Source organism: Mchenga conophoros, linkage group LG10 (assembly GCF_057382185.1).
Source record: "Mchenga conophoros isolate Kocher_MC1m ecotype Shallow Benthic linkage group LG10, M_conophoros_male_GT1.1, whole genome shotgun sequence".
NCBI classification, from domain to species: Eukaryota; Metazoa; Chordata; class Actinopteri; order Cichliformes; family Cichlidae; genus Mchenga; species Mchenga conophoros.
In genome coordinates, this window is record NC_140535.1 from 21,948,163 (window position 1) to 21,970,718 (window position 22,556).

Sequence of the window (22,556 nt, forward strand, 5' to 3'; positions counted from 1 at the left end):
AATGAAAAAAAAAACATAGTCACCATGGCGTTATAAGTCATTTTTATTGTCAGCTGCATCCATGTTTTGATTTGAATAGATGAAATTACACCGCCATGCTTCGGCTCTACAGATGTTGATTTATACTAAACAACTCACAGGAAGCTATATCAGAAATACTCGGATAGTTTTCAGATGGAATAATATATAAAATATATAAAACTGTCGCTGTTTTTATGAAGTAGAAATGCAATCTCAAAGCCTAATCCTCTCATTTTTAAGCTTTCTGTTATTATATAATAGAAGAATAAAAAAATAAGATGATATTAATAACAACTAAATTGTGGTACACATCTAAATCAGTCTCACACAATAAAATGTATTAATTAAAGTGCCCACAGCCTACCTATTCTCACTCGAATGTTACTTGATTCACACAAGTAACATAAATGTTGGACTTTCAGGTCTGTGGCCTATCGCACAATACAAAACACACACTTAATATAAGCCTATAAAATAGTTACTTAAAAAAAATCTATTTCTTCTGCATAATGGGAACCTATCTACTCTACTTTGTTCTGAGAAATGCTCATGGCACAAGTGTGAAACCCAGTGGACACTCAGGGTAGTGCAAGAAGACGACATGCCATTTCACAATCTGAGATATTAAACACTGTGGCTATATATTTTTTTCTCTGTATACACAGTGTAAAGCTTACTGTGCTTTTCCATTCATCTAGCAGCACAATTCTTGCTTTTATTTATCTACTTTCACGACAAAAAGGAAGTGAGTTAAACGTGTTTGCCATCACGTACAGTGCCGTACAGTTCGGCAAGAGCTTTATTATGGCACTGATAATCTATGTCTACTGACAACAGCAGAGCAAAGTCCTCTTTTAACAGGAGACAGGTGCACCTGGGTGACCTGTTTAATAACGGCATTGTTTTGCCTCGCTTTCATCCGCCATTGCTGCTCATTGTCCACAGTCACTTTCACAGATCATGCAGGTGTCCCATTGTGGTTGTGTTTTTAGTTCATAAGTCAGTATTGTTGTTTCTACTCCACAGAACTTAACAATTGATTTTCAAGCTCTTCCGTTTTCACTTTTACTTTTCCTTTAAACTCAGCCCGGAGCTCGTCAATTTCTTTTCCACTAGAAAGGAAAAGGCAAAACATATATAAAGTGAGAGGGAAAAGCACATTTACATGAACAGTTTTAATCAGGGAGTGTTAAACTGGGACATTAGTGGCTACTTTTGATCCTGTGTCTGTTTCAGTAATCACCTGAGGGGGATGAGAATGATTCCACATGTCAGGTTGAGCTGCTGGAGTATTGTGGGAAGGTTCGGTGTGGAAAACTAGAGAAAAACAGACAGTCACAACCAGAAATGCATGCACTGCATATCTGTGTATGTTCACATAACATCCAAACTGTGCAAACCTTTGGTGGTGGAATACAGGCACCAGGTGTGTTGCTGTATATTTGGTTGATGGCTTTCTGAAGGATCACAGCCTGCTGAGTGAGGCTCTTCAGGTATTCCGAGCTTTCCGTAGTGCTGTTATGGTTCTCACCAACCTACACATGTTCAGCAACAGTTAAAATCCAGAGCAGAATGCATGGACATAACACCAGAAAACACTTTATTCTAAAACACACCTGGCTCTTATATATTGAATAAGCTTCTTTCTCGTGGTGCAGAGCTGATCGAAACTCTCCTTTACTCTCATACACAGTGGCCAGCAGGTGATGACTGTGCAGAAGAAAGACATGGAAAGGCTATTTTTTTGCACAGAAAATTCAAATGTGAACAGGAAGATCACAGCAGTTGTCTTTCAAACTTTCTGTAACTGAATCTATGTTTTTTATGCAAGAAGAAGGAGCGTGAGGACAAAGTGTGTCACGTACCTGTTTGCGTGTTTCAGGGATGTGACACCGTGGTATTTTGAGGTTAAAGTTAAGGCATTCTGCAGGAACTTCAGGGACAGCTCATACTCCATCAGTCCATGAAGTACCAGACCTAGCATGCTCTAACACAGAGGAGCAAAACAGGGACACAAACGCACAAATGAGCTCTTACTCTTGAGTATTTCATGGATATGACCCACTTTGACCTTTTAACCAGTGCAATATCACATAGACTACCACTGTGTCACATAATATTGTGATTCTTATATAATGTGTTACATATTCTCAGACTTTTACTTTATATTTCACTCATTAAAATATCAAAAGGAGTCAGTTGAGGTGGTTCGGGTATCTGATTAGGATGCCTCCTGGGCAAGCATGTCCTACTGAAAGGAGGCCCTGAGGTAGACCTGGGGTTTACATCTCTTGGCTGGCCTGGGAACACTGACACACCAACAGGTTTTCTGCTTTTCGGAGTTCTTATTTTCCTCAACTGTTTTGAATGTCCAAATAAAAAAAGCTTGATGGTAAGAGGTTTTTTTTTTTTTACATTAGAAAAGCAGCTCAACCGCAGCTGTCTCTCTGATGTACTCATATATAATATACGTCCAATGAAACCTGAGCATCCTTATCTCTGCCACCTCCAGCTCCACCTCGTCTTTTTGCTGTCTCTATACCGTACATCATAGCAGGTCTCACTACCATTTTGTAAACCTTCCCCTTCAGTCTGTATTGGCCCCACCTTTGAAAAGTTGACCTCAGGTATTTAAACTTATCTACCTTCACTGTCTTAACCTTTCTTTTTGCCTCCCCTCATTCACACACATGTATTCTGTCTTGCTTCTATTAACTTTCATCATTCGTCTCTTCAGTAAATACCTCCACCTCTCCAGGCTTTCCTCCACCTGCTTTCTAATCTCACTACAGATCATCTACAATATCATCTGCGAGCATTATAGTCCATTGAGACTCCCGCCTGATGTCATCTGTCAGTCTGTCCATCACTACTGTCAACAAGAAGGAGCTCAGAGCCGATCCCCGACGTAGCCTCCACTTTGAACCCATGTGTCACTTCTACTGTACACCTCACCACTGTCTTGATTTCCCATCCCTCGCATACTTCTCTGTGACTTTTGACTTCCTCATGCAGTACCACACTTCCTCTCTTGTCACCCTATAATATGCTTTCTCTAGAGCCACAGACACAGTCAAGCTAATTCTGGCCTTCTCTATACTTCTCCATCAACACTCACAAAACAAACGTCACATCTGTAGTGTTCTTTCTTGGTCATCACCTCTCTTCTTAACCTAACCACAGGTGGGACACAAGCCTGTGTGCTCCTAGTGGCGGTCACAAGCCCGGATACATGGGGAGAGCGGTATCAGGAAAGATACCCACCATAAAATCTTTGCCAAACCAAACACGCTAATATACTTTTTTTTAAAAGATTATTTTTTTTGGGCCTTTTTGCTTTTAAAGTATGTGGTCACCTGCTCAATAAATAAATAAATCAGGTGGGATCTCACTTACATCCAGTAATGCTACTTGTGGATGATCATCTCCACCAACAAGCAGGGTGAGGTACCGAGCACGATACAGCAGCTGTAGAGAGGTCAAGTGGTGGCCTCCAGCAAAGCAGTAGAGGGTCAAAAAGGTCTGAAGCATAAAATGATAATATATCAAAGACATATTTTAATAAATACAGTTAAGCGTTTGGCTAGTTTTTGTTTTAATTTCTACATGAAAAAAATAATCCCTAGATCCAGTCGGTAACAGCTGCAAAACTGTGAGGCCAATATGAGCAAACTTGGGTTCTATAGATGGATTTTAAAAAACATGATAAGTGTCTTTATCCACATCACAGGGTCAAGACTTGAAAAAAAAATGATGCTGATGTTAATGAAACTATCCTTTTTTTTTTCTTTAACTGCAGATCTGTAAATAGGGATTGTGCCACTGAAAAATATCACTATATATATATTTTAATAAGATGTGTGGACTGGAGATCGTTAGGGTGGAAGACAACACAAATAACATAACAAGACTGTCTGTAAATTAATGAAAAAGTGACGAAACTCACATAATCTTGTATGGTCTGTGGATGGTCTATACCATGCAGTCTCTCAGAACTCATTACGGCCTTTTCCTGGTGGCTGAGGGCCTGCAATGCATGGACACGTTACAGGAAACATTGCTGTACATAACTATGGTCTGCTTGATTCAGAAAGTTAAGTACTGGTTCATTGTATAAATTAACATAATGAATATTTACATCTGCGTTTTCTCCCAAGATGTAGCTGAGCCGTCCGAGGAGGCGCAGGCACATGCACACGTCCTCATGCAGGACCCCACACACACTGCTGAATAGAGTCAGGGCCTGACTAATCAAGTCGTAGCATTCCTTGAGGAGCCCTAAAATCAAACACAAAATACTATTAATGCACAGCAAATAAACAGAAATGAATATCTGCTCCTCATATGAGGACTGGCCTTCGAGCAGATCCATTATCAGGATCTGTATTGACAATGTGCATCATAGATCGTGTTAAATACAAGGAACTGAGCGGCACAATACAGCACATATAGCATAAATGCGGTCATGTTTAATATGTGCACATGCTTGGTATAAAAGCACATATTTAAGTGTGTCATAAAATCATCCACACATGTCTACATGTGTGGATGACTGTACAGGTTATTGATTGCTTACTCTTCTTATATAAGCTGGAAAGCCTTCTTGAGATGATTTCAATATAGGTGATGAGGTCCAGCATCCACCTACCTTGCTCTGTGGCCTTCACTATAAAGCCAGATGGGCTCAGCAAGCCATGTAGAGCTTAAAGTTGGCGTATGAAAGTGGCTGTCTCTTTACCTGGCTATATCACCATGGTAACTTATGGTGAGTGCAACATTAAAAGACATTTGCTTGGTTTTTGTGACTGACTGGCTGCTGAAGCTCCATATTAGATTAAGAATGTATTTTATTACAGAATGAGAAGTGTGGATCTTGTATCACTGGCATTAAAATAGAGTCAGTGTCGCCACTATGAACAGGAACAAAGAACTATACTCTTTCAATTTGCATGTGAGAACTTCCTCACACACAGAGCACATTAGGAAGTTACTTTTAAAACAGTGATTTTTCTTTCTTGCAATGCAAATGCAAACAAATAACAAATAGCGCGTTAAAACCTCCTGTTGATTGTGTAAGCATACTGTTAACGCTTCTTCCCACGCCACACATTTGCCCCTATCAGATGTGTGATATTTTTAGTTAGTGACATTTAGAGTTTGTGTTGATGTTTGGAGGGAAGCAGCTCCTGCTGCTGCAGGATGTTAAAATGTAGGGATCTCAAACTCCTTTTACATTGAGGGCCACATTTAATTTTACTGTAAGAAAAAGAAGAAGAACACATACACTGTATATTATGCTGTTTACGTCTATATTTGTGCTTATGTCTCACCCTGCTGCACTGCCAGCTGGGCTTGCTGAACAAGCTGCGTGGCATCCGATGACGTAGGCTTGAGATGCCGGACCACGGGAAACATATTGACGATGTCCTCCTCACCAAATGCCGGCCTGTGTCGAGACTCAAACACATATTCCCTCAGCTGCACCTGAACACAGAGAAAGGGAATGGAGGAGGAAAGCAGATGCACTTTAAAAGTTGGATTTAATAACTTTGTGGTTTTTGGTCTGATTTTCTGCTCTAAGCACAGTAAATTGTGAACTTCAGCCATCAAAAACTCTGAAGCTTGATGTCAATATTCTATTTCTTGTGTAAAACCACAAGAAATAGAATTATGGATTTAAGAGAAAAACTAAAGTAAAAAAACATTCACTTTTCACCCATGAATGTCATGATTAAAACTATTTAACAAATGTTAAATAAATGTAATAAGTGCAAAAACAGCTCTATATGCCTCTTAAGTCACTTAACTTTAGATCCTAGACTGCCACACTGTTCATTAATACATTCACTGGCCACTTCATTAGGTATGCCTGTTCAGCTGCTCGTTAAGACAAATATCTAATCAGCCAGTCACATGGCAGCAACCTGTGACATGGGCAAGATCATCATAATGGGGGCAAAATGTTATTTTAGTGACCTTTAACATGACATAGTTAATTTCAGAAAGTGCTGATCTGCTGGGATTTTCCTACCAACTCTAGAGTTTACAGATCTTGGTCCGAGAAAGAGAAAATATCCAGTAAGCGGCAGTTCAGTAGGTGAAAATGCTTTGCTGATGACAGAGGTCGGAGGAGAATATCAAGACTGCTTCAGGCTAATAGGAACAGGAAAGAACAGGATATGGATGCTATAATTCAAACATGTTGCCTGATTTCATGAATCTCGTTTTCCGTTGCAACATTTGGATGGTAGGGTCAGAATTTAAAGTAAACGACATGAAAGCATGGCTCCATCTAGCCTTTTAACACCAGGCTGATGGTGGTGAAATGCTGTTGGGGATATTTTTCTGGGCTCATTACTACCGACTAAGTATCATTTAAATACCACAGGTTACCTGAGTACTGTTGCTGACCATGTCCACAGTGCACCCAAAATTAAAATCTCTGAGCAGTGTTTTCAACACCTTGTTGAATCTATGCCACAAAAAATTAAGGTAACGCTGAAAGCTGAGGATTATTTGAATTGAAATCTTTGGTAGTATGTTATCTCTTTTTTTCTAAGGCTGATCATCTTGTTGATCAGCCTTGTTGGCTGAGAATCATCTGTCGACTTATTGCTATTAATACAATCTAAATGTATTTGTCATTTAATTGTTATTGAAATTTAAATGTTTTGGATATTAAAAAATGTATTCTCTAATTTAAAAAAAAAATTCTTGGATAAATGTAGGATAACATTGAATCCAGATCTTATCTTTTTTGACCTTGAAAGAACAGAAGTGTGGCAAAAAAAATAAACTAGATTACCTCACGTCAGCTTCTGCAAAGGGGTAGAAATGTTGACTCATGGTCAGTGATCAGCATTTTTATGTATTTTTTCTCCATATTTTTGTCCCGTCTGTTATGTCTTGACCAAATAAAGCAGTGTGTTGAGTATTCTATGATACAGATGTTGTGATTTCACGTAGCATTGGCAGTATGGAGACTTATGGGATGGAGACTTAATTTAAGTTCATAGGTTGCTGTATTATGAAGAGATGTCTGACCTGGATGCCTGTCTTGATGGCAATCTCTCTCAGCAGGGAGATCCTCTGAAGGTTGTGCTTTTCTATTACTTCATCTATACTTTCACTGAACACAGAGAGGATGACAGTGTGAAAGTCTTGCTGCACATATCCAGGAACACATAGGCACACACACACACACACACACACACACACACACACACACACACACACACACACACACACACACACACACACACACACACACACACGCACGCACGCACGCAAACACCTGTCAAATGTGTAGTGATAATAATCTCGAGCCTCAGCCCTGATCCTGCCCCACAGCTCGCCGGACGTCAGCCTAGCCCACACGCTGTCACTCAACAATGTGACTCGACTCCCGTGACTCCGGCGTCGGCGGCTCCTGCGACGGGAGAGCAGCTCGTCTGAGAAGGAGTCGGGGAAGCAGGAGGAGGAGGTCAGGAGGCAGTTTAGGAAGTGACTGACAGCTGCAGAGAAAGCTGCAGGTTCCACATCCTGGGAGAAAATAAGGTAATTGCTGATAAATCAAAAACAATGATAGGTTGCGTAGTGATTAGTACATGTGTTTTCTTAATCTGAGCACCTGCAGGTAGGTCCTGAAGATGTGTTTGGCACTTCTGAGGATGATTTCACTGACGCAAATTCTCTGTAAGGGAAGAGGAGAGAAGACTTCGAGAAAAAGTTCATGAGATCAAACTGCAGGACTAGCTCAGTCTTCACAATCTACGTGTGAAGGCTAATATTGAGAAGCCAGCTCTTGCTGCTTCACACTATATGAACAAACATTTAAAGGCTTGATGAAGGTTTAAACTTTTGATTTCAGAGATGTTTCTTGATTTCTTGATATGACAACCGCTTTTCTATTTTCTTGCAAAATAAACAAAGCTTATAATAATAACAACAATAATGATTAGGAACAGGTTTCTTATACAATGCGGTATATTCAGTGGAAAAAAATGCACGCTGCACCAGCCTAACAGACCCGCCTTATTCATATATGCTGAATAATAGCATTTATGTGGTATGGTTATTAATAGCTGTATTATGTGCCTGTATATGGCCGAGTCGTCTTCTCTCCTCCACCCTGCCGAGCTCCCTCAGTATGGTGCCCAGATATCGCACGTTCACACCCCGCTGATGAAGCGCTGAGGTCAGACTTCCGCCATCCATTGGCACTGCTGTGTGGTCAAGACAGTCCATCAACTATAACAGAAATGACACACACACATCATCTTACACTTTATGCGATACACTTAAACATTATCACTCCACACACAACTGACCATTGCTGGGATCTGATGTGACAGGAGAAAAGCAGCTGCCTCCCACAGCAGGCACCTTTGCCTCTGAACCTCCTCTAAACACTCAGCAGGGAATCGAGCACCTGCAGGAAAGACACACAGTTCATCTTTAATCTGACAACATATACATACATACATATATATATATATGTATATATTACTCTGAGTATTTGTATGTGAGCACGAGGGTGTTCAGTACCTGGAGAGCAAACATCAGGATTGAAGCGGATGTCAAAGCAGGAGTCACTCACTGAGCCGACGGCTCTACAAGCTTTCAGGATCGCATTTCTTTTACTTATTTCTACAAAAATCAAATATGAAAGTATTGTTAGCCAACATGAAGATAATCCGCTTTCTTTGCCCTCACACATCTGTTAACATTTGATATTTGCATTTTCATTTTGTGGCTCTATCATCTGTGATTCAGGCCTATGATAAAAATTCTTTAGTGTGTGCAGATTATTGCATGTGTTCCAGCTTCTTCTGACCTTCTGTAGATTTCTCCATCAACAGTTTAAAATCAAACATCACATCTGCAATGCTCTTTCTCAGCATGACACCTCTGTACATATGTCATATTCACTTTATTCACTGTATAAGGTCTTATTCACCCATGTCAGCACTGGCTGCAGGTCTCTCCCCAGTATCTGAATCACAGATGGGCTTCTCACTCCACTCTGTGGCTTCATCCTGTTCAGTCAGCTGGCTCAGCTCATGCGACACCATCTTCATGAAAAGCTCATACCTACATCATAAAATAAAAGATAAGAAGATGAGAAAGCTCATTTTCTAACATTGGCTCATGCTGCTTGTCTAGTAGTTCAGTTCTGAAAGTCTCCCTCACCTGTGCTGAATGAAGGCCTCAATCAGCTCAGGTCTCAGGCTGGCCAGACTGTGACAATGGAGACATGGGTAACCAAAGCTCTGGCACTCCTTCGGCACCTCCTCCCTCCTCTCCTCTGTCTCTGAGAACTGGAAGTTAAGATCTGGGGGGAAGGTTCGCAGGAGGTCCAAGATGTAAGGTCGTCCATCATTACCCAGGATGCCTATGGTCTCGATGCCAGAGCAAAGCTCCACCGGTCTGTTGTTGTGGTCTAAAACCTGGTGACGCTGGATTCTCAGCTGCTTACTGGTTTTATCCAGCAGCTCCAGAAACCTGCCATAAAACACACTCCTGCTCAGCTGCAGTAATAGTGACAAAATAAAAGGGCACGTCCGGCTTTTCGATCAAGAGCTACAATATAAGATTTCACTGAGTATGTAGGAATGTTACCTCGGATGAGTAAACACTGTCTTGCCGTTGTCATTGGAGCCGTACACTATACTCTCCTCCTGATTTTTCTCAAGTATCCCAGGAATGATCGTCTGTGCAATAACTCGGACACCACGATAATCCACCACAACTGTGCCGATTGTGTGTAGCCCCTCTATGTCCACTGATGCATATGCCTGCAGCCGTGCAGATTATTTTTTGACCAGTTTGACCATTAATATCCTTATAACTACACCCTTAAAGATATCTGAAATGATAATTTCCTCCCAAACACCTCCCCAGTCATACCATCAGGATCTCTCACCTGAGCTCCTCTTAGGTCACAGATGGCAGCAGCGTGAGCAGCAGTGTTTCCCCCTAGTGGTCGGTAGTGCTCAGACACATCAAACCCCTGGCTGAAGAAGAGGTTGTTCCACATGAACATTTGCAAATGAGGCGACTCCCCTGGGTTTATCGGCATGATGTTGCCGTCAATGACAGCCGTAGCACCTCGTGTCGCAGCGGCCACAAAGTCACTGTTGGTCTGCGAGGAGGGATTCAAATACTGGTTAATGAGTTTATGTTTCAATAAAACAATTTGGTCCCAGAGGAGGAAGAAGAATAGAGGAAACATAAGAGGACTGTTATAAGAGGTCATGGCTTCTGATAATTGATTATCACAGGTTTGCATCATTAGTAATGAAGGACAGACTTGGAAAGATGATGTTGGGAATCCGCACCTTGAAAATGCTCCTCTCTCTGTGCAGTCGTTCCTGCAGGGAGCTCCCGGGGAGCTCCCTGCATCCCTGAAGCTCCTCGTTCCAGTCCCGACTCTGAGATCATGACACACAACCTAAATATCAGCATCATCATCGCCATCAGTTGAAATGTAAAATCAAACCTATATTTTTACATGTCCTGCATTTCCACATTTAGGTTGCCTCCTCGATCTTGCGTCCACTACCGTATGCTCATCCTGGCCCATGTAGCTGGCGTGCGTCTCCTCCGCTCTCACGCAGTCAAGAGTGTGGTCCTCGTGTGGCGCAGTCCAGGTGAACACCTGGAATGGTGCTGCAATGCGCTCATAAGGGTGCTGCTGAACTCTGGCTCACAGCAGAGGATGGAAAATATTTTTACTGTCAAGCTTCATGCTAAAACAAGTTCTAAATCGATTCCAAACAGTTGGCTCACCTCTTCTTCTGCAGGGCGGTGAAGTTTTTCCTGAAAGCAGGGCTGACTTGACTCAGCAGCTCCACTAGAGAATGGCAAAGGGTTTTAGGAACTGCAGGTTTGGGGTTAAAGTTGAAGGCAGTTGACCTGAAGAAGTCAGAGAAGAGCACACGCCAAGTCAAGGCAAGTTTATACCCTTGAGTAACTACAGTACTCAAGGGGAAACACCAATGTTTAATTATAATTATAACTATTAAACCTACTGGAAACATCTGAACAAAATATCTTGCCAGGATGGATAAAACCTTTTTATAGCATGTAAAACTCACTGATTGAGGAAGAAACCCCGTGTAGAGGATGTAATATTGAGTTCTCTATCCTCCATAGTCAGGACATTCAGGTATATTAAGTCACCGTGCATCTTCCTGTTTCCTGGAGGTGGGTTCCAACTGCTGAGGGTCAAGACCCGCAGGCACTGCAAAGGCTGTCATTTCACTGTTGTTTAACCACGACTAAATGCACATTTACCCAGCCTTAACTGCATGTAGAAAAACTGACAGCTCACCTTCCAGTCCTCTCTGACTGGTTGAAGTGGACACAGCGGTCGCTCCTTAGAGCCGGGGAGGACGTATTCTGGAGGGCTGCAGTCAACAGACTCCCTTTCAGAAGCTCGCCTCTTCCCCACGCTCTGACCATCTGCAGGGTTGAACGTAAAGGTGAAAGGGTTGAGCGCTTTCTTATAGGGAAGCTGATCCTAATGTATGACAGAGGGGCGTTACCATTGTTTCCTGTGGTGTAGAAGGTGAGGTAAGACAGTGAGCTGCCGTTCACGCCGTTGTACGCATCGGTGGGGTCGAGGCTCCTCAGAAGATCACGTACATGTCTGAGATGAAGACGAGCATCACGCACCGAGTAAGATTCTGCAACAGGAGCAACAACGCTCACAAAGGATTCAAATCTATCTTGCACGAGTGCGGGATTAAATGGAAGAATTTTCCATATGAAGATGCTCATGAAATAAGATTATCAAGTGGAAATGCAGAAATAGTAATGCTAAATAATTTAACATCAGTATAAGAAGGTATGGATGTTTTGTACTCATGTTTTTCTTTCACTCTAATACTATTTTGAGAAATGACTCAAATGGTGAATCATCACATGAAGACAAAACTAATGCAGTAAGAACAGGAAGAGGCAGTTACCCTCCACCACCTTGATCACCGCTCCGTCACGGATGCCCGGGACAGAGTGCAGCTCATTAAGGCTGTCGAGCGTGACACCACCCAGCTGGAGGGAGAAGCACGTGCGATGGCAGGTGATCTCATGATCCATAAGCACCTGGTGGAGCTCTACAACCAACATCTGGCCGGTCACCTGATGGTGGAGGAGAAACATGAGAGCTGAAGTGAAATGAAGACACAGTGAAGTGAATCTTTGAGAAAACAGGGACTAACAACAGAACCTGTAGCTCAAAACTTTCTGTTCCCGGAGGCTGGATTCTGACAGTAAAACTTGTTTCTTGGAGATCAACTATGTCTTGGATACTGAGTTTTTTCCTTTTATCATCATCAGACTGCTCTGGGAGATCATCTTCAGAGGGTGCTGTAGCTGGATTTGGATGTGCTGTTAAACAGAAGAGAAAAGACAAAAATAGACCATTGAGATGAAACTGGCTGAAAAACAAACAAACACTTTAATGTGAGTTAATCAGGTGGAAAATACAAATTCAAAATGAAAATAAAAACAAGGAAAGTTGATCATACAGGAAGCACCCCGAGAGCATCCTGCTCACTCTCTGGGCAGTATTTACTAAGTGCAGAGGATTGCATACATACTTTAAGAAGTTTGTAGTGGAGTAAAAATCAGATAAGGGTAGCATGGCAGATGTTTACTCTGATTACCCAACATTATGTTGGAGCGGGTAATGGATAATAGATGCTGATTTGCGAATAACTGGACATGAACAACTTGAGCTTATTATATAATTTTATATTACAGTGTATTTCGGCTTTTCCACATTCCAACAAACACTACACTTATGAGAATCAATGTTTTTAAATTATAAAGCTTTTTGTCAATTTTTGGAGATTATATCTCAGAATTTCAGGAGCAGGACCACGCCTCCAAACACGCTCCTGCTGGTTGTCATCTATATAGGTTCCCCCAGTTCTGCAAGCTGTTCATTCTCGTTTATGTGCCCCACCCTCCCTCCCTCCTTGTTCTCAATTCTTTAACTTATTCACTCCTATTAGTACATGGGGATCCGCCAAACCCAGTCCCCTTCGAGGCCTTCCCCAAACCGCAGCTCAATTCATGTCCAAGTATTCACCTTTACCTACTAAAACGCTGTCAAACCTAAAATGAGGACGTAGGCCCAGCTAGTGAATTGACCTTGAAGTCCTTGAAGAGCAGGATCTACACCCCTATGAAATTTGACCAGAAATCTTTCAAAACTTTTTAAGTTATTGTTTTTACAGACAGAAACAATGACACGACCAAAAATACCAAAAATATGCCCTCCTTGTCCGAGGAAGTGAAAAAGATCTAAAAAATGAAAAGGAAGGTGAATGAAGATATGGTGTTATCATCCAGAGTTTTTCACTGTGATAGATTTCAGACTAAATAAATGAGTTCTTAAACACAGTCTTAGCTTAACCAGCTGTAATACTGACTACAAAAAAAAAAATCCACTCACTTTGGTCATGTGTTGCTCCCAGAAACAGTCTGTCAACTAAAAAAAGGGTCATTCGATCAATCTTAGTCTCTCCTTCTTCTTCTCCTTCTGCCTGTCGCTCATCAGTCTTGATGGCTTCCTCTAACTTCTTTGGCAGATGTGACTTGTCCTGACTTTGAATATGACCTGCTGTCTGAACCACAGAATTGTTTGTTTTTATGTGGATATTATTATGTTGCTTTTCATTTGCAGTCTGCTCTAACTCTTCCATCTGTCCATTGTCCTGATTGCTCTGTTGTTTCAGGTTCACACAACCCTCAGTGGGGTTAAAGTTTTCCACATTTTCTGTGTCATTATTGCTGCATTTTGTCATCTTCTCTGACTCCACTGCAGCAATGTTTTCATTTGTGCCGCTGACCTTGTGGTCAGCCTGCATCACTGAGGTGTGTTTGGATTCAGTCTTTTGCTCGTCTGGCTTTTTGTTGCACTGTAAGGTTGTCGACTCTCTCAGGGCAGAATCTGTATGTTCCTCTTCAATTGGGTCAGTGTTTCTTTCTGTCTGCAAAGTTAGCTTTGTTAAGGTGGCCGTCACTTCGAGTTTGTCTTTGGCTGTCTGCCTTCCTACCTTTCCTGGCAGCTTCAAGTCAGCAGAAACTTCAACGTCACACCAAATGTCACTGCTTTTCTTCTCCGATGTTTGTGCCTCCAAAAGCAGCTGTTCCACACCTTCATGTTGATCCCAATCATGCATCTCTTTTCCAGTCTCACTATTAATGATCATACTTCCTCCCCTCACCACCCTCTTATTACCGAACTCGAGTGTTTCTGTTTGTGTTTGAACTTCTGTTTGCGACTCAGTCTGAGTCTGCACCCCCATACCAATCTGGGTCTCTATTTCAGTCTGAGTCTCAACCTCAGAGTACCCTCTGCCTCGCATCTCATTACTCCTTCCTTGTTCTTCGCTTCTTTGCTCGCCCATCCCCTCGCCTCCTCCTTCATCCTCCTCAGACACGAGCAGACACACCATTGGCTCCACCAGAGTCACATCTCCTCCCAGGCTACTGCTTAGGATGATGTCAGGAAACAGAAAGTTCTCCGGTTCGAGGGCCAGGTTTGTTATACTGTTTGTTGAGACGGTTAACACGTCGTCCTCCGAGTTGTCCAGCAAACTCAGTGACTCACATTCACTCTCTTCGCTGGACAGCAGAGGAGATCTTTCTGCCTCACCCAGGCCTGGTGTATCCTGACACTTAAAGTAGTTTGAGAGGGTCTGGCAGCACTGGAAGATGTTTCCCATGGTGCCTTTATGCGCTAAAAAGAAGTAAAAACTGTGAAGGTGACCTAGAGAGGACCAAAAAAAAAAAAAACTATGTTAGTGTCAAACCCCAGTAGAGTCCACTTATACTTTCATACTTGAGCCAGTGTTGTTCAGTTACAACAATAAAAAGGAAACAAATAAGTCAAACTAGGAAATACCAAGCAACAAGACCCTACAGTTTTGACAAAGTAGGAACTTTATTTAGAGATAATGAATGGTCCTAATTATTCCTCATTTCACCAGAAAACAACGCAATCATACACAAACATTAGACATTGTTTTCTTTTCTAGATAAACCTGACATTATTGGTGCTATGTTTTCTATCTTTACATTGGTGGAATGAATTATTTAATCTCTGGCGGATCTCAGCCCATTTTATGTATAAAGCACATCTGTCCACAAAACCAGTTTCTCACCAGTTCCTCAACATAGAGCCCCATGCAAGAGCTTACCTCATGGGGTTGGGATGGTCATAAGAAAGGTGGCAGATTAGCCCACAACTTCATGGGAGGAGCATGTTAATGATCTGAAGGCAGCCACCAAGAAAACTGGTGGTAACACTACACTGCAATTGATTGAAACATTGCAGCACCTGCAAGGTCCCTCTGTTGAAGAATACCCATCTTTAGTTTGCCCACTCCTCTTTATCATTTACAGAAAACATGTAAATGAAGTGCTGTGACCAAATGAAACTAAACTTGAGCCACCATGTTTGAAGGATGAGAAATGCTGAGTATCACCCAAAGATCACCAAACCCACAGTCAAGCATAGAGGTGGAAACATCATGCTTTAGGGCTGTTTTCAGCTAAGGGTACAGGAAGACTCCACCACATTGAGGCACTATCGGACAGGGTCATATACTGTAAAATCTTGGATGAGAACTAGGGCTGGGTGATATGGCCTAAAATTCATATCGCGATATAATTTGAAGCATGTGCGGTAACGATATATATCGCGATATATTCTTTTCTTCTGTATAACGTGTTTTCCACACTATAAGGCACACTTAAAATCCCTTAATTTTCTCAGAAATCGAGAGTGTGCCTTATGTATGCATTCTGGTTGTGTTTACTGACCTCGAACCGATTTTGGCTGCAGAAATCTGTTAAAAAATGTTTTAGTACAACTTTGGTAAGCCGCACTGCTTGATGGATTGTCAGAGCATTACGACTGCCGTAGTGAGGAGCTTCGCGGAGTAATCTGGGTCCAAAACTCCATTATGGGCTCAAAATGTGGTCATAAATATTTTGTACTTGTAAATCAGTTTCGTATGTGTAAAAAGAATTTGTGCGTGCGTAAAAAAGATTTGTCTATGGACTTAGCCAAAAAAAACCAAAACCCTGCAAGTACGAATTTTGACCCGATTTTTCTTCCTTTCATCTGATTGGTCAATGTCATGTCAATCACAAATGTAACAATCCAGTCAGAGAACAATGGGTTTGGCTGTCAGAGGGGCGCTTTTTTGAACTGCAGGTCTTTTTTACACATACAAATCTTTTTTACGCACACACAAATTTTTTTTACACATACAAATCTTTTTTATGCACACACAAATTATTTTTACACATACAAATCTTTTTTACACACACACACAAATATTTTTAGACATACAAAACCGATTTCCAAGTACAAAATATTTATGACCACATTTTGAGCCCATCAGGTCCTAAAGTCAAACGAACACTGAGAGTTAAAAATGGTCTAAATTCTTTAATCTTTAATAAAATCATCAGCGTTGCTGCTTTACCAGGTGTAACAATTAAGTTTAACATCCAGGCATCCATGAAAACAGAAGTTATTAAATTTAACAGAGTTAGAAGTTAACAGGAAGTTAGCTCGCTAGTTTCCACCTACCACTTCCAAAATAATGAAGACAGAAAACTAAACAGCAGTGGAGTTTGCAGGGTTACTGAAGTTGGACTACCTGGTATATAATGTTGTGCTACGTGATTGCTAACAACACAGCTATGTTAGCAAAACATTAGCACAGTGAAGCTGGAGGATGAACGCCAACTTTTTTCCACTCGATAAAAGTTAACGTGAGGGATTCTGGTGGTTAGGGACTAATGCAATCGCATAGCAGGATGCTATACACGGGCCAAACTTCAGTCAGGAGAACAACTGAGATCATTCATCCACAACACAAGGTTAGTTATTAATATACTGCAACATAGAGCAGCTGCGAGAGAATTCAACATTAATAAATCAATGTTACGGAAGTGGAGGAAGCACAGTTTTTGGCTTTCCCCATATTTCAAAAGTGCTTCATCTCTTTGCTATGACTCTCGGCATAATTTGCAGATAATGGTTGTAGCCACTGCCATGCTTTCAACCAAACCAGGCGCAGCTTGATGACATCATCAACATGTGCTATCGCGATAGAGCGGTATAGTCAAATCTCTATTGTTGGCCAAATCGTTTCTATCGTATATCGTTTATATCGCCAACCCCTAATGAGAACCTCCTTCTTTCAGCCAGAGCCCTGAAGGTGTCTCATAGGATGGCTCTTTCACCATGACAGCTACCCAAAACATGCCACCATGGCAACAAAGGAGGGGCTAAAGAAGAAACACTTCAAGGTAATGGAGTAGCATTGCTGATCTCCAGACTTCTAGACCTCACCCTGTAAAAAATCTGAGGGGGGCAGCCTGAAAATTTTCACAGTTTCTGTAAAGAGGAGTGGGTCAAATTCCCTTCTAGGATGTGTGCAAACCTAGTGACCATCTACAAGAAACGTCTTTTGCCTGTGCTTGCTAACAAGCAAAAGTACAAAGTCATGTTTTGCTTGGGAATGAAAAACCTATTTCGATCAATGACATTTAAAACAATTTATAACTTTTTTATAATGTCCTTCTTCTGGATTTTTGGTTGATATTCTGTCTCTCTCTATTAGATTGAAACTACCATAAAACGAGAGTCTGATGATTTCATTACAAGGGAGCAAACTTACAAATTTAGGATTGGATCAGATAACTGTTTCCCCCCACAATACAAATTCCTGACTGCACATTTGATAACGCTGTCTTATGCTACCCAAAGCAAACACACAAAAAACACACTTCTGGCTGAGGTTAGTAGACATCAGAAGCACGCACTTTCAGTCTGGTGTGAGCGTCTAAGCCGTAACTGAGTTCTAGTTTTGACACTGCCACAAGCGTGCGTGTGTGTGTCATGTGTAAATGCAAGCAGCTTAGAGCCTTAGACGACAGCTGATGACAGGACAATCATGAAGTATTCCTGCAGAGGTGTCACCTTACAGTGGAAGGGCCTGGAAAACCTCAGAGACAAATTCTGATCAGGCGAACTCAGCAGTGATGTTGGATGTGTAAAAATCCTGGAATGAGGAAGAAAACAGATGAGAAGGAGAAAAATATCCTCTAAAAAGCTTCAAAAGAGCCAAAGTAAAACAGCAGAAGATCTGAAATGGACAGAGTTATGATTTTATATGTAACATGTAGCACACATTATTTTGACCTCATGAGAACACAAGCACAGCAGAAAATGAGCGCACATGTCTCAAAACAGAGAAAATCACATCAGTTCATTACAGATTAATGTAGCAAATCTACAACCCTACCATCCCTTGTAGAAAGACTGAGTCTGTCAATCTGTTTCATCTTCTCCAGATTCTCCTGCTCCTCATGGAATCAGAAACGTAAGTTTCCTCAGGCTTTCCTCCAGAGCAGGAGGCTCCCCAGTCCTTACAGCGAAACCACATTACACAAACTATGTGTGTGTCTGCCCTTCAAGGGGAGGAGAGGAGCTGTGGCAGGCCCTCTGCTCAAACACACAGTACCCGTCCAAGTCCAGAAGAGGGCAACCTTTCTGCCGCTCATGATGCAACTTCCTGTATTCAGATCGGCCCATGCTTTCTCTATCAATCTTGAACGTGTGAGCACGTGCAATGTATATAAATAGCATCAGCAGGAGAAGGAGGAGGAAGAGGAGGAGGACTGGGACGAGGGCTGGCGCCTTTTCACATTGTGTGAGATGTAAACATGACACAGCAAACACCTCCTCAGACACTCAGTGCTGGAAATGAGGCTCCAGTAGGTGCGCTGAAAACTCAGGCATCAGTCTGAAAGCAGCTCTCTGGTTGCCATGGAAGCGCTGCAGCGGTACATTTGCATTCTGAGCACAGTCACCAAGACAACTGTGGGAACGTTCTAGAATGGGACGTTTGCTAGGAGACAAGTGTCGACTGACAAACTGACAGAACCATGTTTGGGTTTTAATGAGTGATTTTTGTAAACCTAATTTCTCGCTATAGCTTATTTATATTTTGTTTTCTTTTTAATACATTATATATATATGTATATACATATATGTGTGTATATTTGTGCGTATATTACTCATGTCAAAATTTAATTTTATTTAAACTGCCAGCTTCACTAGAAAGTAATGGTTCATGGTTCAGCAGTCTTGGTCTCTTATGTGTCCTTCACCTTGTTTTACCAGGTTAAAATGTGCATATATGAAGGTGTAGAGTCCCAGTTTTCCAGAATCAGATGAAGGACTAATTTCTGAAAACTGGACTATGAGTCTTCACAGTTTTCCTCCTCAGACTTGTCTGGACCCTGAATGCTCTCTCTGCTTTAATTTTCCAAGCCCAGAAAAGCCAACTATGTAGGTGTTTGTGTGTATGATAGAGCACATTTGTAAAAAAAATGCTACTAGCTACAATACCATTTCCTATGTTTTTCTTACCTAATAAGGTAGCTAATACGATAATGCCTTTACAGCGGACATGCGGAAGCGACTCTTCATGTGTAAGATTATATCCCTATGACACCTATAGCAGGGCTCAAAGACTTATCCTTATAATAATCCCTCTGAAGACTGGGCTATACTGCCACCCAGTGCTGTAATTTGAAATAAAAGCTTACTTCAGTTTAAATTCCACTATTTATAATTTAACTTATAATCAAATTATAAAGAACACAATTACAGCAGTGCAGCAGGAGAAGTTAACTGTTGACTAATAAAAACGTAAAATACCCTTATACCTGCTAAATTATAGTGTATTAACTATTAACTGTTTGAATATTTCTCCCATCCATCCATTCGCTTCCGTTTATCCTTTTCAGGGTTGTGGAGGGCGCTGGAGCCTATCCCAGCTGTCATAGAGCGAGAGGCGGGGTACACCCTGGACAGGTTGCAGGGCTAACACACAGAGACAGAAGGCCATTCGCACTCACACTCACTCCCGCATTCACGCCTATGGGCAATTTAGATTGACCAATTAACCTATCCCCACTGTGAGAGAAAGCTGGAGAGTACCCAGAGAGAACTCACGTAAACACGAGTAGAACATGCAAACTCCACACAGAGAGACTCCAGCTTGATGGTGGAATTGAACTCAGGACCTTCTTGCTGTGCGACAACAATGCTAACGACCGTGTTGCCCAAATATGCCCCAAATATGAATATGAAATATGGGGCTGGAGTCGGGTTACTGTTTTATAATTTATTTTTACACCCGGGTTAGTTTTGCTTCCATTTTGGGCATCTGTGAGGATATGGAGTGAGTCATCTACTACTCAAAAGGTTGTTGGATCGATTCTTGACTCCTCCATGCCAAAGAATCCTTAGGGAAGATACTAGACCTACAAGTTGCTTCTGATGCATCTACTGGAATGTCACAAAGTACCTATGCATACATAATATGAATGCACCATACACTGTATGAATGTGTGTGTGATTGGGTGAATGAGACGTAGTACTAGGAAGTGTTTTGAATGTTCAACTGAGAAGAAGGGTGCTATTTGAACAACAACCCATTTGCCAATTTTTTGCTGTTTCTACATCCAATAACTTAATCACTTTCACTAGAGTGATTAATGCCAGGTCATCATTGGAATAGATTGAGCTATTCACCTCAATTTTAAGATCCTTGTGTTTTCTGTGTTTGCATTTGACCTTTCTATCTATTTTATCAGCATTTCTTTTGCCTACTTACAGTGGGGCAAAAAAGTATTTAGTCAGCCACCGATTGTGCAAGTTCCCACAGTTAAAATGATGACAGAGGTCAGTAATTTGCACCAGAGGTACACTTCAACTGTGAGAGACAGAATGTGAAAAAAAAATCCATGAATCCACATGGTAGGATTTGTAAAGAATTTATTCGTGAATCAGGGTGGAAAATAAGTATTTGGTCAATAACAAAAATACAACTCAATACTTTGTAACATAATCTTTGTTGGCAATAACAGAGGTCAAACGTTTACTATAGGTCTTTACCAGGTTTGCACACACAGTAGCTGGTATTTTGGCCCATTCCTCCATGCAGATCTTCTCGAGAGCAGTGATGTTTTGGGGCTGTCGCCGAGCAACACGGACTTTCAACTCCCGCCACAGATTTTCTATGGGGTTGAGGTCTGGAGACTGGCTAGGCCACTCCAGGACTTTCAAATGCTTCTTACGGAGCCACTCCTTTGTTGCCCGGGCGGTGTGTTTTGGATCATTGTCATGTTGGAAGACCCAGCCACCTTTCATCTTCAAAGTTCTCACTGATGGAAGGAGGTTTTGGCTCAAAATCTCACGATACATGGCCCCATTCACTCTGTCCTTAACACGGATCAGTCGTCCTGTCCCCTTGGCAGAAAAACAGCCCCATAGCATGATGTTTCCACCCCCATGCTTCACAGTAGGTATGGTGTTCTTGGGATGCAACTCAGTATTCTTCTTCCTCCAAACACGACGAGTTGAGTTTATACCAAAAAGTTCTACTTTGGTTTCATCTGACCACATGACATTCTCCCAATCCTCTGCTGTATCATCCATGTGCTCTCTGGCAAACTTCAGACGGGCCTGGACATGCACTGGCTTCAGCAGCGGAACACGTCTGGCACTGCGGGATTTGATTCCCTGCCGTTGTAGTGTGTTACTGATGGTGACCTTTGTTACTTTGGTCCCAGCTCTCTGCAGGTCATTCACCAGGTCCCCCCGTGTGGTTCTGGGATCTTTGCTCACCGTTCTCATGATCATTTTGACCCCACGGGATGAGATCTTGCGTGGAGCCCCAGATCGAGGGAGATTATCAGTGGTCTTGTATGTCTTCCATTTTCTGATGATTGCTCCCACAGTTGATTTTTTCACACCAAGCTGCTTGCCTATTGTAGATTCACTCTTCCCAGTCTGGTGCAGGTCTACAATACTTTTCCTGGTGTCCTTCGAAAGCTCTTTGGTCTTGGCCATGGCGGAGTTTGGAGTCTGACTGTTTGCGGCTGTGGACAGGTGTCTTTTATACAGATGATGAGTTCAAACAGGTGCCATTCATACAGGGAACGAGTGGGGGACAGAAAAGCTTCTTACAGAAGACGTTACAGGTCTGTGAGAGCCAGAGATTTTCCTTGTTTGAGGTGACCAAATACTTATTTTCCACCCTAATTTACGAATAAATTCTTTACAAATCCTACCATGTGAATTCATGGATTTTTTTTTCACATTCTGTCTCTCACAGTTGATGTGTACCTCTGGTGCAAATTACTGACCTCTGTCATCATTTTAAGTGGGGGAACTTGCACAATCGGTGGCTGACTAAATACTTTTTTGCCCCACTGTATGTATGACCTAAGCCTGGAATAAAGATTTGGACGATGCACTTTCCCCCTACCTTTGTGTCCTTAAAGAATCTTCTAAGGAAACATGTAATGAATATAAAATAAATTATTACAGCTTAGTGGGAGACTTAACTAGGGCAGAGAACTCGCTAATGTTATTAGAGGCAGCCTAAGAAGTCAACTATAGAACAAAAAACATGACCACATAA

General features: G+C 41.7%; 1 protein-coding gene across 4 annotated transcripts; it reads right to left on the bottom strand.

Moving 5' to 3' along the window:
- Positions 1-32: 32 nt before the first annotated feature.
- LOC146565907 (clustered mitochondria protein homolog) lies at positions 33-18,560 on the bottom strand. 4 transcript variants are annotated; one of them, XM_085289343.1, is made up of 30 exons: positions 18,363-18,560; positions 18,043-18,119; positions 13,487-14,806; positions 12,254-12,414; positions 11,994-12,165; positions 11,571-11,711; positions 11,357-11,487; positions 11,121-11,275; positions 10,813-10,938; positions 10,535-10,724; positions 10,362-10,454; positions 9,947-10,165; positions 9,643-9,818; positions 9,214-9,525; positions 8,981-9,114; positions 8,569-8,670; positions 8,352-8,452; positions 8,119-8,271; positions 7,652-7,714; positions 7,316-7,563; positions 7,066-7,150; positions 5,352-5,505; positions 4,160-4,299; positions 3,968-4,048; positions 3,418-3,543; positions 1,887-2,008; positions 1,638-1,731; positions 1,422-1,556; positions 1,265-1,338; positions 33-1,133 (listed from the first exon to the last, which is right to left on the bottom strand). In XM_085289343.1, the coding sequence occupies exons 3-30, from the start codon at positions 14,760-14,762 to the stop codon at positions 1,037-1,039; spliced, it is 5,061 nt and encodes a 1,686-aa protein (XP_085145469.1). In that variant the 5' UTR covers positions 14,763-14,806; positions 18,043-18,119; positions 18,363-18,560; the 3' UTR covers positions 33-1,036. The 4 variants fall into 4 exon arrangements, with proteins under 4 accessions (XP_085145469.1, XP_085145468.1, XP_085145466.1 ...); XM_085289342.1 differs by having other exon boundaries at positions 7,066-7,563; positions 10,586-10,724; XM_085289340.1 differs by having other exon boundaries at positions 7,066-7,563.
- Between the last annotated feature and the right edge of the window lie 3,996 nt (positions 18,561-22,556).